Source organism: Phyllostomus hastatus, unplaced genomic scaffold (genome assembly GCF_019186645.2).
Source record: "Phyllostomus hastatus isolate PE091 unplaced genomic scaffold, TTU_PhHast_1.1 phas_contig_80, whole genome shotgun sequence".
Taxonomy (NCBI): domain Eukaryota; kingdom Metazoa; phylum Chordata; class Mammalia; order Chiroptera; family Phyllostomidae; genus Phyllostomus; species Phyllostomus hastatus.
This window is the reverse complement of record NW_025333960.1, coordinates 17,293,150-17,305,908: the sequence shown is the minus strand read 5'-3', so window position 1 is coordinate 17,305,908 and position 12,759 is coordinate 17,293,150. Positions and strand designations below refer to the sequence as shown.

The following is a 12,759-nucleotide window of genomic DNA, read 5'->3' as shown; positions in this document are numbered from 1 at the left end:
TTTCTTTAAGATTTTATTTATTTATTTTTAGAGAGGGAAAGAGGGAGAGAAACAACAATGTGTGATTGTCTCTCGCATCCCCTCTATTGGAGACCTGGCCTGCAACCCAGGCATGTGCTCTGGACTGGGAATCAAACCATTGACCATCTGATTTGCAGGCTGGCATTCAGTCCACTGAGCCACATCAGCCAGGGCTCCCTCACGAATTTTTATCCACCACATGTGGATGTGGGACTAGTCTGTCCCACATCTCCATCCCCCCTACCAGTCTGGATGGATGTGGTTTCTTTAATTATGTAGTCATCAAACTTCCATTCAACTCAGTTTCTGATGGTTCTGAGTGCTAGTTATTTGATAGTTTAGTTGTAATTTTGATGTGGTTGTGCAAGGAGGGGAGTTTTGTTTACATATGCCTCCATCTTGACCTGAAGTCTCAGGGCTTTTAACTTTAAGCACTTGGGGAATTTAGTGTCCGTTTGGCTTCTGCACTGTGAGGTTACCATGTTCCCTTTCTAATAAGGTGGTTAATATTGTCACTAACATTTTGGCACTCAATGAAATTCTTGCCTCAAACAATCATAGTTATGATGGTTATAATATGGTGATTGTATAATATTATCATTCCTTATATATTAGTTTGTGTTCTGTTGATAAGCTTTCCCTTGTTTGTGTACTATCTAAATGGACTCATGGATGCCTACGTTATTCAAGGAGTTATACTATCATATAATATATGATAGCCATTGCTATCATATTTATTTTGATACTTGAATTGTGCCAGATTTGGCCACTGGGAGCTTCTTCAAGAGGATTCCTTTAAAATCAAGTTTAACTTTGCAGAAGTTACAAATGAAATCTGCCACATTGTGAAAGAGCATTCTCTCGTGTTTTTCTCTATTCATAGACAGAAGACTGAGCAGAGTTAGGAAAAGACAGAGCCAGTGTCAGCAGACAAGGGCAAGGTCCTGGTTACATGACTGGTCTTAATGTGATAGAATCCTTTCTTTGGGAATCACACTTTTTTCATGCCTTGAACTTTGTGTTCAAATAAGATCTATACACATAAAGGGTGCTCTGGTCTCCTCTTCTTCTTTTTTAAAAGTCTCACCCAAGGATATGTTTATTGATTTTAGAGAGAGAGGAGGGGGGACAGAGAGAGAGAGAAATATCAACTTGAGACAGAAACATCGATTGGTTGACACCACTACATGCTCCGACTGGGTGTCAAACCCACAACCTAGGTATGTACTTTGACCAGAGATGAAACCTGCAACTTTTGAGGGTATGGGATGAGGCCCCAACCAACTGAGTCACTGGGTCAGGGCTGGTCTCTATCTTCTTAACTTCTCTTGTGTTTCTGTCCTTAAGCTAATAATACATGATCTCTCCACCAGGAAGTTTGCCCATTCAGTGCTTAATCCTCTAGAGGGTCAAGACCACTTCTTCCTATTCAGGGAGTGGAGATGAAGTCCAGAAGGGCTGTTATAGCTATCAGTACCCAAAATGTCCAGATTCAAGTCTTACAGAAAGGGATCAATTACCTCAAAACATGAATTATCCAAATGGTTCAAATCCTAATTTATCTAAGTTAAAAACGTTTTACCTTAACATTGTAAACCTGTCGTTATTTTTACATTTTCCACTAAGGACATGTTAGAGACATTAGTAACATTATTAATAGCAGCATTTTACAAAATAGACCCCTTACCCATCTGAGCTGCCCATCACTCGTGAGCTGCCTGTAGAAACCTCTGAAATCATCAACAATGTCTCTGAGGTCCTTGTTAAGCACGTGGTGGGCCAGGGCATTCACAGCACAGACAACTATAAAAGAGGATTTAATTCTCATGTATATTCTGGTATGAAGTCAACAAATTGAGACATGCAAGCACCACAAGCAAACTAATGTTGGCATTTTATGAAAATAATTTTAAATACAAAAGGTACATGCTTTTACAAATTGCCCCACACACAGCTTCTGAGATTATCACAGTCATGGCACACAGGTGGGACAGTGTAACCTGCACATTGAACTTAATTTGTGAGTCGAGAAAATACATTTTGGTTGGTTGCCATGTGAAAAACAGATTGTAGATCTGAAAATTTAAATCATGTTCCCAAATTATTTTCTTGTTCACTTTGTAAAGTGTTGCGACAGATCAAAAACCACACTTTGCTAGTTCGTTGTTCCAAAGGAAGAAGAGGATTAACTTATAGAATTTTTTAAATTGCCTTTTCATTATTGTCAAGTATAGAAAATATCTTGAATTCACAACATAATATGCTATTCAAGATGAAATAAAGTGAATATGCAATTAGCCTAATAGATATAAAATGTTCAAGTATACGAAAACACTATTCATAAACATTAAGTTTCTTACTATTGACTTATACTATATTTTTCATAAGTAATGTGAAGATTAAATTTAATCTGGGTCAGCATTACCATCAAGTATTTATTTTTGGTGTTTTACTTACAAAGGCTTTAGTTTTGTTATTCCAGATGAAAAATAAGTAAAGTAACAAATTGAATGGGAATTTCTATTCCCAATATCCTTTGCTCAGTAAAAACTTTGTTTATGTGTACATGGCCAAAATAATCAAATCACCAACTTACCCCAAAGCAATTATTTTATTGAAAAAAAATTTGATAAACTTGTTTTCTGGTGTTGCCATTGCTTCAATATTAAAATTCTCAGGTAATTTAATAGGATAATTGTTCAGGTGTAATTTTACTACCAATCACATCCTAGGAGAGAGACCCTTGAAAGTATTTGAAACATTCTCTTAGAACATGCCTAGCCTCTGGGTGAAATAGCTCTCAGACAATAATGTACTTGCTCCCCTACGGAGCACTTAGGGCTGAACCAACCAGGCTGTGTCCTCTCAGGGTTTTGTTAGTGAGATACAGAGTCATTGTAGTTCATATAGTCATACCCCAGAGTTGTGGGAACACAAAATCCTCCTCAGTCCTTGGTGGTTGGTGCTTGGATTAAAGCCATCTAAAGAGGAAGTCAGTGACTCAGACAGAGGTGTATCATTATCTACATCAAACCTTCATCTCATGGATGAGATGATTACTAGAAATCATTGACTGAAGCACACCTCTGATTTGTGTCGAAAGGGCAAATACATTAACTCAGGTTAAGGATGATCTCGTCTCTTACATCTCTCAGAGATGCACAAGCCACAGTAATGTATTCATCTAGAGTAGCGATTCTCAACCTCTTTCCTCTCATGGCACACATAAACTAATACTAAAATTCTGCAGCATAGCAAAAATATGTTAATTTTTTTGCCCATCTGACCAAAACAAAGCTATAATTTTGATTCATTCACACCAGACAGCTATTGTTTTGGCTGTTGCCATTTTTTTCCTAAAGTTATTTCTTAATTTGACAATCTGAGAGAAGAGAGGTCAGTGCCCCTGGCTACCGTATTTTACCATGTATAATGTGCACCCACATTTTTGGCCCAAACTTTCAGGAAAAAAACTTTCATATTAATTTTTTAATTGAATTTTTATGTATTTTATTTATATTTATAAACAAAACTGATTATCATACTCCAAGGTATTATTTTGCACATGGATATTGTCATTGCTTTCTAGAGTCACACTTTTAATGCATAAGCATAAATAAAAGAATTAACAATATATATATATATATATATATATATATATATATATATATATATATATACAGAATTAGTACTACCCATGTATAATGTACATCCTTATTTTTCCCTCAAAAATTTGGGCAAAAAAAAAGTGTGCACTGTACATGGCAAAATGCAGATAAATAGGTATTGCATGTTTTAAGCCATGACACACCAGTTGAAAATCGCTGATCTATAGAATGTGGCTTTTCCTTGCTCAAACTGAGGCCACTGCAAGAAGTTAACTAACTTTGGTGCATTTGATTGAAGTTTGGGTTGTCATGGTCTGATTCACTGTGGAGAAAAAGTCCACTTCAGGTTTGAATGTTTGATGTGATAGTTGGGAAATTCATCTGGGAAAAAACTGGCCCTTGAAGTCAGCTTCTTGCTGACTAAACCCAAGGGTTCTCTCCTGTAATATATCCATCCAGGACTCAATTCTGGGACCCTCCACCACGGGTGGTGGGACAAGTCAGTAAAGCCTGTGGATGACCACAGTGTCTGAACCTGAGTGCTGGTGTGAATGCTTAAGGCCGTTTTTGGTCTCTTTACAATTTTTTTCTTTTTCTTTTCCTACTTAAAAAAAACTGTATCAGTCTACTCTATACATTTAAAAAACCCCGTAACCTACCCACCCACTCTCCCTTCCTTTCTCTCTCCATCTTTCTCTTTCTCACACACAAGCACTCTCTTCATAGTAATGAGGAAAGAATATTTTCTTTTTTTGAATCATAAAAAAATGATTAGGTAAGTAATTTGATAGAAACTGTAGGAGAACAGTGATAAGCTAATGGGACTTTTTTCATCTTTAATGCGAATGCCCTGTAACACATTCAGTGAGACTGCAGTGAGTCACCTGATATATATACAGCAAGGTTAATGTTAAAATGGATACTGTCATGTTGTGGTCTGAAAAAGGCAGAAGCCAACAACATCACCGCAAAAGAGCCACTTATTAAAGTCACAAAGAGATGGAAATGGACTTACTTATTCCTGCCTGAGATGTCTCGGGACAACTGGATGGGGTGGGGGTAATGGAGGAGGGGAGGGGCTGTGAAGGCCCTAAAGCACTAACCTCAGCAACCAGCCCACAAGAGCTTCATATCTGTCTTAGGAGCATGCATCATTTACAGGGACCCTCCACTGCGAGTGAGTCAGCAAAGTTCAAAGTCTTGGCTCTTAACAGAGAGTAGTTACAATGGTCCACCCCATAACAAATCTTCTGACCTTTCTGAGTTTTTCACACCCTTATGGTTTGCAGTATGGAGAAAGCAGCTTTGTAAAGTGCTCAGCTTAGACCAGAGACAAGTAAAGTCATAGGAGAAGCTGAAACACAGCTCACGAACCTATCATGGTCAACAGTTACTGCCTTGGGAGAAACGTTAATAGTAAACCATTGACGATGAAGAGGTGGATAGGGAATTATGGCCGATTCTCTGTATCCTGCCTGTAAAATTTCCTGGTCACCCTTCAACACTCATCTCAAAGCTTCACCTCTGCTCTGAAGCCATCCCTAACTGTCCTGGACAATGAATTAGTTCTTTTTCCATGTAACTTGTACCCACTTTTAAAAAATAGTTATTTTCACACTGCACTATTATTTCTTTTATGTGTATCACCCTGAGAAGTTTATGTATCCCTTCTTTTTGTACGTTGAATTCTGCCCTCCTTCCTCTCTGTCTCTTTTTAATCCTCACTTGATGATATGTTTTTTTATTGATTTTTTTAAGAGAGAGAGAGGAAGGGAGAAAGAGAAAGAGAGACATCGATGTGAGAGAGCAACATCAATTGGTTGCCTCTCAAATGCGTCTGACCAACAGGGGATCAAACCTGCAACCTAGGCATTGCCCTAATAGGGAATCGAACCCGCATCCCTTTAGTGTATGGGATGATGCTCCAAGCAACTGAGCCATCTGGCCAGGGCTCCTTTCTCTATCTTGTTAAAATTATTATCTCCAGTGCCTGACAAAGTTTCTGACACACAGAAGCACTGAAGAGAAGTTGCAAAATGACTGGCTGATGGCATGACAGAATGCCTCCCTGTGGAGAGCTGGAACAGTGGCCACCTTGGTGGTATCCTCTTAAAGATCATGAAGGTTTTCCTTGGCTTTCTCTGTCTCCCCTCTCTCCTTTTATCTGCTTGACAATATTAAAATCTTTTAGTGGGGCAAGACTTTGATTCTACAACTAAGAGAGAGCTGACAGTGCAAATATTAACAGGAGAAACACCACCAAAGTTAAAGAATCTGTGTCTGCCCTTCCCAGACCCCAATTCTTAAACTTATCACAATTTGGTTTTGTCTCCAATGATACATTGCAATTGATCTTGCAAAGGTCATTTTTTGGTACTTCTTGAATTTGTGTCCTGTGCATAAATTATGCATTGAGAGAAAACCCCCAAATAATTTGCATTTAAATGCTCTGGAGAGAAAGCACTTTGGGCAGTGAGGGGGTTCTGTGTGACTCTCTGGGCCTCAATTTCCTTATCTCTGAAAAATGAGGGCCCCAAGACCGCCACTGTGCTTTGGTCCAGCTCTGAGAGAAGAATGACTAATTAATTCATGGCTCAATGTGCATCCTACACAACCTGCTCTTCCCGAAAGAGAACTCTGAAATTGGTTGGGCAGGGCCAAAGAGTAACAAATTTGAAGTTGACTCAGTATGAAGTATTTTGAAAAGTTAGACACTGTGCACATCTCCATAAGCCTCGCTGTGTGAGTGCATGTCTGCTCCTCTCAGTCACTTGCTTAGTTCAGGTCCTCAAAGCTCTGCAGAGAAATGGGCTGAGATTCGAGGATTTTCCTGCAGTCTATCCATGACTACAAGGAGAAGGGCCAAATACGGCCACTTTTTAATTTCTCCCAATGAAATACTCACTTTGAGCAGTAAATATTGAGAAAAATAAGGTCAGAACTGAAATCTAAAATGTAAGCATCCTAGAACTGTAAGAAAATGTCCAACTCACCAACTTCAGTGCCTTTTCCCAGAGTGAAAGTAATTCCGTGCCCCTTGAGTCCATCCTCTGCATCAGTCTCTAAGACGACATAAGCAGCCGAGTAGTCAGGGTCTGTGTGCTGCAGGGAAAATGTCCCCCCACAACCCCATACAACACACATGAGAAATCTGAAACCTAACACTGACATCTCTAAGAATAGAAACTGCAATGGGAGACATGCAAGAAAAACTCCAATCTAATGGAACTCCGGATTTACCCCCCAAAATGTGGGCACTCTGAATGGACAAAAGTGACATTCTCCCAAAGGAGTCAAATTACTTTAACAAGTGCAATGTGTATATTTTTAATGCCATTTAAATGTCCTGGAGAGAAAGTCAGCTCAGTTTTACACCCAGGAGTTTCACCCACAGCTATTGGTCAGCTCTTTGAATAGTTACCCAAGCAGCTTCAAATTCTGAAACCTAAGGTTTAAGAAAGTTCTCTTATAAAACTGGAAAAGACAAAGGCATAAATTCCAGGATTACTGAGGAAAAATGAAGAATTAAAACTTGAAGACAAATTAACCTGTTTTGTATTTTGTTCTTTTAAAAAGAACTTTCTATCAAAAGGCATTTTGATAATAATCATTTACTAACCAACGATTATGAAACCTACACTACTTGTCAATACCGGGGATGCAGAAGTAAAAAACCACAAATCTATTTCTAGAAATTTCTCATACACTGGCAAAGAAAAGTTAATACACAAGAACCAGGCGAGAACAACTGCTATGACACTACAGGTTCTATGCTGATGTGTGGTCGGGTAGACGTATCACAGAAGTTCAAGGAAGAAGAGCAAAGATGAAGAAGGGGACCAAAGACAATTGTGTGGGCAAAGGGGCAGGTGAAGGCATGTGGAGAAGAGATTGATATGAAACTCAGAGGTCTTGTGAGACAGAGAAGTAAAAGGCCTGTGAGGGCACTGCTTTGTAAGTGAACAAAGACAAGATTGTATGGGTGGTGTGGGGGCAAATAATGAAGACCCCCCAAAAACCAGGCAGAAGATCTGAATGTGTTTAAAAAAATAAAAAGAATGTAGGATGATGCAATTATTGAAGAAATTTGCATTGGGATATTTATTACTATTTTGTTGTTATATAATATTTATTATTATAGGCACATTATTCTGAGAGCTTTACATCATTTAACTTAATTCCCACAATAATATTATAAAGTAGGTGCCATCATCCCTATCTTACAGATGAGAGAACTGAGTTTAAGAAGTGGAATTGAAATCCCCATGTTCAGGAGGAAGAGGAGGCATACGTGATGACAGGAGGCCTGTGGCTGGCGTGTGGAGGCCCAGTGAAGGGCAGTGGGTGTGATGGTGTGGTGAGCACCAGCCACGTATCAGAGATTGTGCAAGTAGGTTGCTGAGGGGCAAGACATGTCTGCCCTTGAAGAAGTTCTGGTTTAGAAGTCATGGTTACAGAAACTCTAATACTTCAAGGCAAAACATGGTAAGCCTGGTAAGCCTCTGAGAGAGATGCAAATGATGTGCAAGCCAGACAGTGAGCACTATTAGCTGAACGCACTGGGAGTTAAAAGAGCTTTATTTTTATTTGTTTGTTTGTTTGTTTGTAGAGAGAAGGGAAGGGAGAGCGAAAGAGAGAGAGAGAAACATCAATGTGTGGTTGCCTCTTGTACACCCCCTACTGGGGACCTGGCCTGCAATGCAGGCATGTGCCCTGACTGGGAATTGAACCTGTGACCCTTTGGTTCTCAGGCCCAAGCTCAATCCACTGAGCTATACTAGCCAGGGCTAGAAGAGCTTTATAATGAAAGAAGAATCTGAGCTGGGCAGTGGAGGATGGGGAGCTTTGCAGCAATGGGAAGGGGCATGAAAAATCTGGGAGGAAAGAATATCTTATGTCAGGTGAAGATAGGGAAGGTGCAGAAAAGGGGAAGGCTGGAGTATATTTAAGAGTTGGTGACTACTCTGGTTTGGCCTAACCATTGGGTTCCTGAGAGAGAAGGTGGGACATAAGGCTCAGAGGGAGACTCCAAGAATTAAAGACCCATGGAAGTTTCTGGGCTACATGGAGAGAAAAAGAAAACCCTTCACTGAAGCCTTCAGTGAGGGTCAAAGGAGGAGCTGAGAGTGACTTGAAGCTTTTGAGTCCTTGTAACTGGCAGAATGATCCAGAAGAGTTAGGAGGAAGATCCAGGCAGAGTATGGAAGGTGATAACTTTGGATTTCAATGGATGGTGTTTAGCATGAAGGTGAAAAACTCAACAGGAAGTTCCCAAATGGTAGCTGGACTTGAGGAAAGAGGGAAGATGCAGAAATGGGATGTGGGCATCTTTGGCATAAAAGTGGTGCTAAAACCATAAACATGGAGGGGGGTTAGTGGAAGAGTGCAGTGAAACTGGAAAGGCCAAGACCTGAGCCCTGGAGAGGAAAGAAGGGGTTCTGTATGGGAGAGGGAGAAGTTAGAAAGGCAGGTGGCCAGCGGGGCAGAGAGACGGCAGGAAGATGGGTAGCCGAGAGTGCATAAAGGGCCCTGGGAGCAGAAATAGCAAGAGGATTCAACAAGAGAAATAACAAAAGAACGAAGGAGACAGAAGGCGACTTCAGACTGAGGAGGAAGCAGATGTACAGGTCAATAGGAATGGACCAGCAATTTAGCGTTCAGTAGAGAAGGGGCAGAAACAGAAAGTGGTGGAGAGGTGTTGAGGTCAAGTAAAGTATGTTCCACAAGTGGCATGCCCTGTCCATGTGGATGGGGAAGAAACCATTGGAAAAGGAGAGACTAAAGATGAAAATACTAGAGATGGAGGTGATAAGAATGAGGGTCAGGGGGTCAAGAAGGGTGGCAATGGGGAAGAGGAGAATAGGTTAGTTTGTGAGGGCACATTTACTGAATAAAGGGGAAGAGGATAGGGTTGGTTTGTAGACTGATGTGCAGAGATGGTGCCAAGGGTGCATTTGTCTTCATTCTTCTTGATGATGCAGTGGGTATTGTCTTCTAACTGCTGGCAGGAGGGGGTAGGACCGAAGGCCAGAGGAGGAAGACAAGGTCTGAAACAGCCACTCCAGGAAGCTCAGCAGACAGTGGCGACAGGAGAGGAAAAGTATGGCTAGGAGGTGGAGGGAGTCAGTTGGAGCTGGGCTGTCAGCCCATAGCCCTGGGACTCTCGGACCTTAGAAAGGGCCTGGACAAGCAGGCAACGTGTAAATACACTGCAGGCCTGAGCACTCCATGTTTCTTAAAAGACGGATAAGAAATCATAACTGTAACCCTTTGCTTGAACTGATTTGGGGGACAGTTTCAAGGCTCCTGCATGAAAATAAACTGCTCGTGATCAGGAATGCTCACTCTGCTGCCAAGTGCTGAATGCAGCTGAATCACGGAGTCCAGCATGCCATGAGGGCACAGGAAGCAATCACAAGAGTTATGGCAGCGCCACCAAGAGCTGCAAAGGAGCACATTCTCTTAAGAAGGCACTTGAGAATCAGCATACAACATACTCCATATCTCTAGGGGATATATACTTATGGATTTATAAGTTTGCAACACAGGCGCCAGATATTTCCTGACCTGTATGTCACAGATCACTCAAAAGCAGAGATAAATTCCATTCTACAGTAAACCGGGCCCTTTAACACTTCACAAATTCAAAGTCGAGGAAAGGCTCAGTCAGAGCCTCTTCTGCTTCAGTTTCCTCATATATAAATAGTAATACAGCCAACACTTAGTGATGGCCTTTTCTGTGGCAGGCTCTTCACAGGTATCTCATTTACACATATGAAGTGGATCTCATTATACAGATGAGAAGACCTAGGCTGGGACAGACTGAGTTTCCCCTCAGCTAGTACACCTCAGAGAGGCAATGGCAGTTGCACTAGATCAGGCACTTGAGTTTTACAAGCCAGCAAAACTTTAAACATTTACTTGGAGATCCACAAAGGACTGCCGGCTGGGAGTTTTTTTATGTCATTTACTATAATACCATAATGATTTTAAAAATCAGGAAGAACTTAATCTCAGAATAAATGATTCTTTTAAATGTATAACTATGCTTAGATAGCATTTTTTAATGAGGACTATTTTTATAAAATATTTCAGGTACACAAGAACACAGGTAAGGCAATGGGCATCAGTGTGCCCTCCACCCTCTTAAGCACTGCATTACACTGTGAATTAGAGCCCTCAGGGGCCCATTCTCTTCCTTGACTCAGGTGACAAGCCACCATTATCCTAACAGGAATGTTTCTCACTTCCCAGCTTGGGTTCACACATTCATACCGTGCAACTTTGTTTTTCTAATGTAGCCATCTCATTGGTGGACTGAGTAGGGCAATGAGGATCCAGTGGGTGACAGGTCTCAAGATACCCTGCACAGAACTCGTATGTCTGGGAACCATTGCCCTAGACCGTGGGGGTAGGAGTGGGGGTGGGGGTCCTTTAACACTCTCAGTAAGCGAAATGCCCATCGGTATTTAGGTAGGAGTCACAGTCCCTGCCTCTGCTGCATCTTCGAAGACTGAAATTTGCATAACTCTTTACCGTGACAAGTCCCTTCTAACCACATTTTCAGGTAGTTTCATGACAGCCCCTCCCCCATGACTCAGAATTACCAGGAGCTTGTTTGTCTGGTTTCCTAGCCAGACTGTGACTCCTTCATTTCACAGATGGGCCCAGGAGGCCCAGAGACATTAGGGTCTGTTCTAGGTCACACAGCACGTTGTAGCGTATGCACCCGCTTCCTGGCCTCCTTCACCAAGAACCCCAGTACATAAGAAGCCAGTGTTGCATTCTAGGGTTTTGTTGGTGGAGCCCCAACAAACATGTAACCATTTTGCTTTTGTTGCTTATTTTGCATTCTACCATTTTCAGCAAAATGTGAATCATAATGGGAAAAACAGGAAATATTAAACGCCAGTAAAAAGGAAGTAAGAAAAAAGAAAAAACGTAGGAGGGTGGGAAGCTTCTGTATACCTTTATTCCTTTTCCAGGCCTCCCTTTACAAAACTCTTGCAAAATTGGCAACCTCCCCAGGACTTGCAGGGCTACCCAGGCCTAAGCAGGGCCCTGGCATCTGCCAGGCTGGAGGGCGCCCGAGGTTGGTCGGCACTTACCATAGCATCTGAGCCGTGGGCCCCGAGCGACGTAGGAAAGCGCACATCGTGGACCGAGAGCCGGGAGATCCTGCCCTGCACCATGTCACTGCTGCAGGCGCCCCGGAGCGGCCAGTACGATCAACTCAGATAGGGATCCCGTGCACGGAGTGGGAGGGAGACAGAGGGGGGCAGAGCCCAGCTCAGTGGATGCTAATTGGCTGTGAGGTCTCAGGACGGGTTAGTGCACAGGAAAAAGCCAGGACTGAGCAGCAAGTTCTGCTCCTGGGTCCCGAAACCCACTGGCAATCCCCGCCACGGTAGCACTGTGTGCTGACTAGCACTTCCGTGCGGAGCGCTCAGGACCGCGGCAGACTTTGGGGCCACAAGTACCCCGCTGGTCTCTGATCTGTCTGGCCTGCAAACTCTCGAGGTGACCTTCCCAGAAACAGCGCCTAAGAGAAAGAAGCAGGGTCTGACCAGAGTATGATCCAACTCCCAGAAGCAGATTCCCGCCACAAACTCCGTCCTGGAGTCCGCAGGTCGGGGGCCGGCCAGCCAGGGAATTGTGGCCTAGAAAATCGTAGATGTCTTCAAGCAATTTAAGCCTCAGGTTGCCACCTGAGAAATTAAGAGGCAGGTCACCATTTCTTACACCCCTGCTAATGCAAATTTAAATACATTACCTCTTATCTGTCCCACCCTTTAAGGTAATTAATTTTCATTTTACTGGTGAAGAAACAGGGATTCCTAGAAATTAAGTGATTTAAATGACTTGCCTAAGGCCACACAACTACGTGGCAGTGTCCTGACTGCAAACTCTGGGTTCTGTCCTCTGTATTGCAGGGACTCATTTTCGGAGCCATAGGATCCCCCTGAGAATATAGAGAAAGCTATGAACATTTCTCTGCTCCTTCCCCCCACCCCCTACTTGAGGTTTGCACACACCAAAGTTTTTATATCATAGAGCGCTGAGTTTTTGCTTTGCACATGGACATTCAGCTCCTACCTGTGGGGAATACTTTGAAGATTAAATACAACAG

The 12,759-nt window shown here is 42.2% G+C and overlaps 1 protein-coding gene across 3 annotated transcripts in view; it reads right to left on the bottom strand.

Moving 5' to 3' along the window:
* ENOSF1 (enolase superfamily member 1) overlaps positions 1-11,885 on the bottom strand; it is a 32,438-nt gene extending 20,553 nt beyond the window's left edge. For 2 of the 3 annotated variants that reach the window (XM_045849679.1, XM_045849680.1), the window contains exons 1-3: positions 11,738-11,885; positions 6,623-6,731; positions 1,709-1,824 (exon numbers count right to left, since the gene is read on the bottom strand). In XM_045849679.1, coding sequence (XP_045705635.1) covers positions 1,709-1,824; positions 6,623-6,731; positions 11,738-11,821 — 309 coding nt within the window. In that variant the 5' untranslated portion in view covers positions 11,822-11,885. The remainder of the gene's footprint in view (positions 1-1,708; positions 1,825-6,622; positions 6,732-11,737) is intronic. The other variant, XM_045849681.1, reaches the window with a different exon arrangement.
* Between the last annotated feature and the right edge of the window lie 874 nt (positions 11,886-12,759).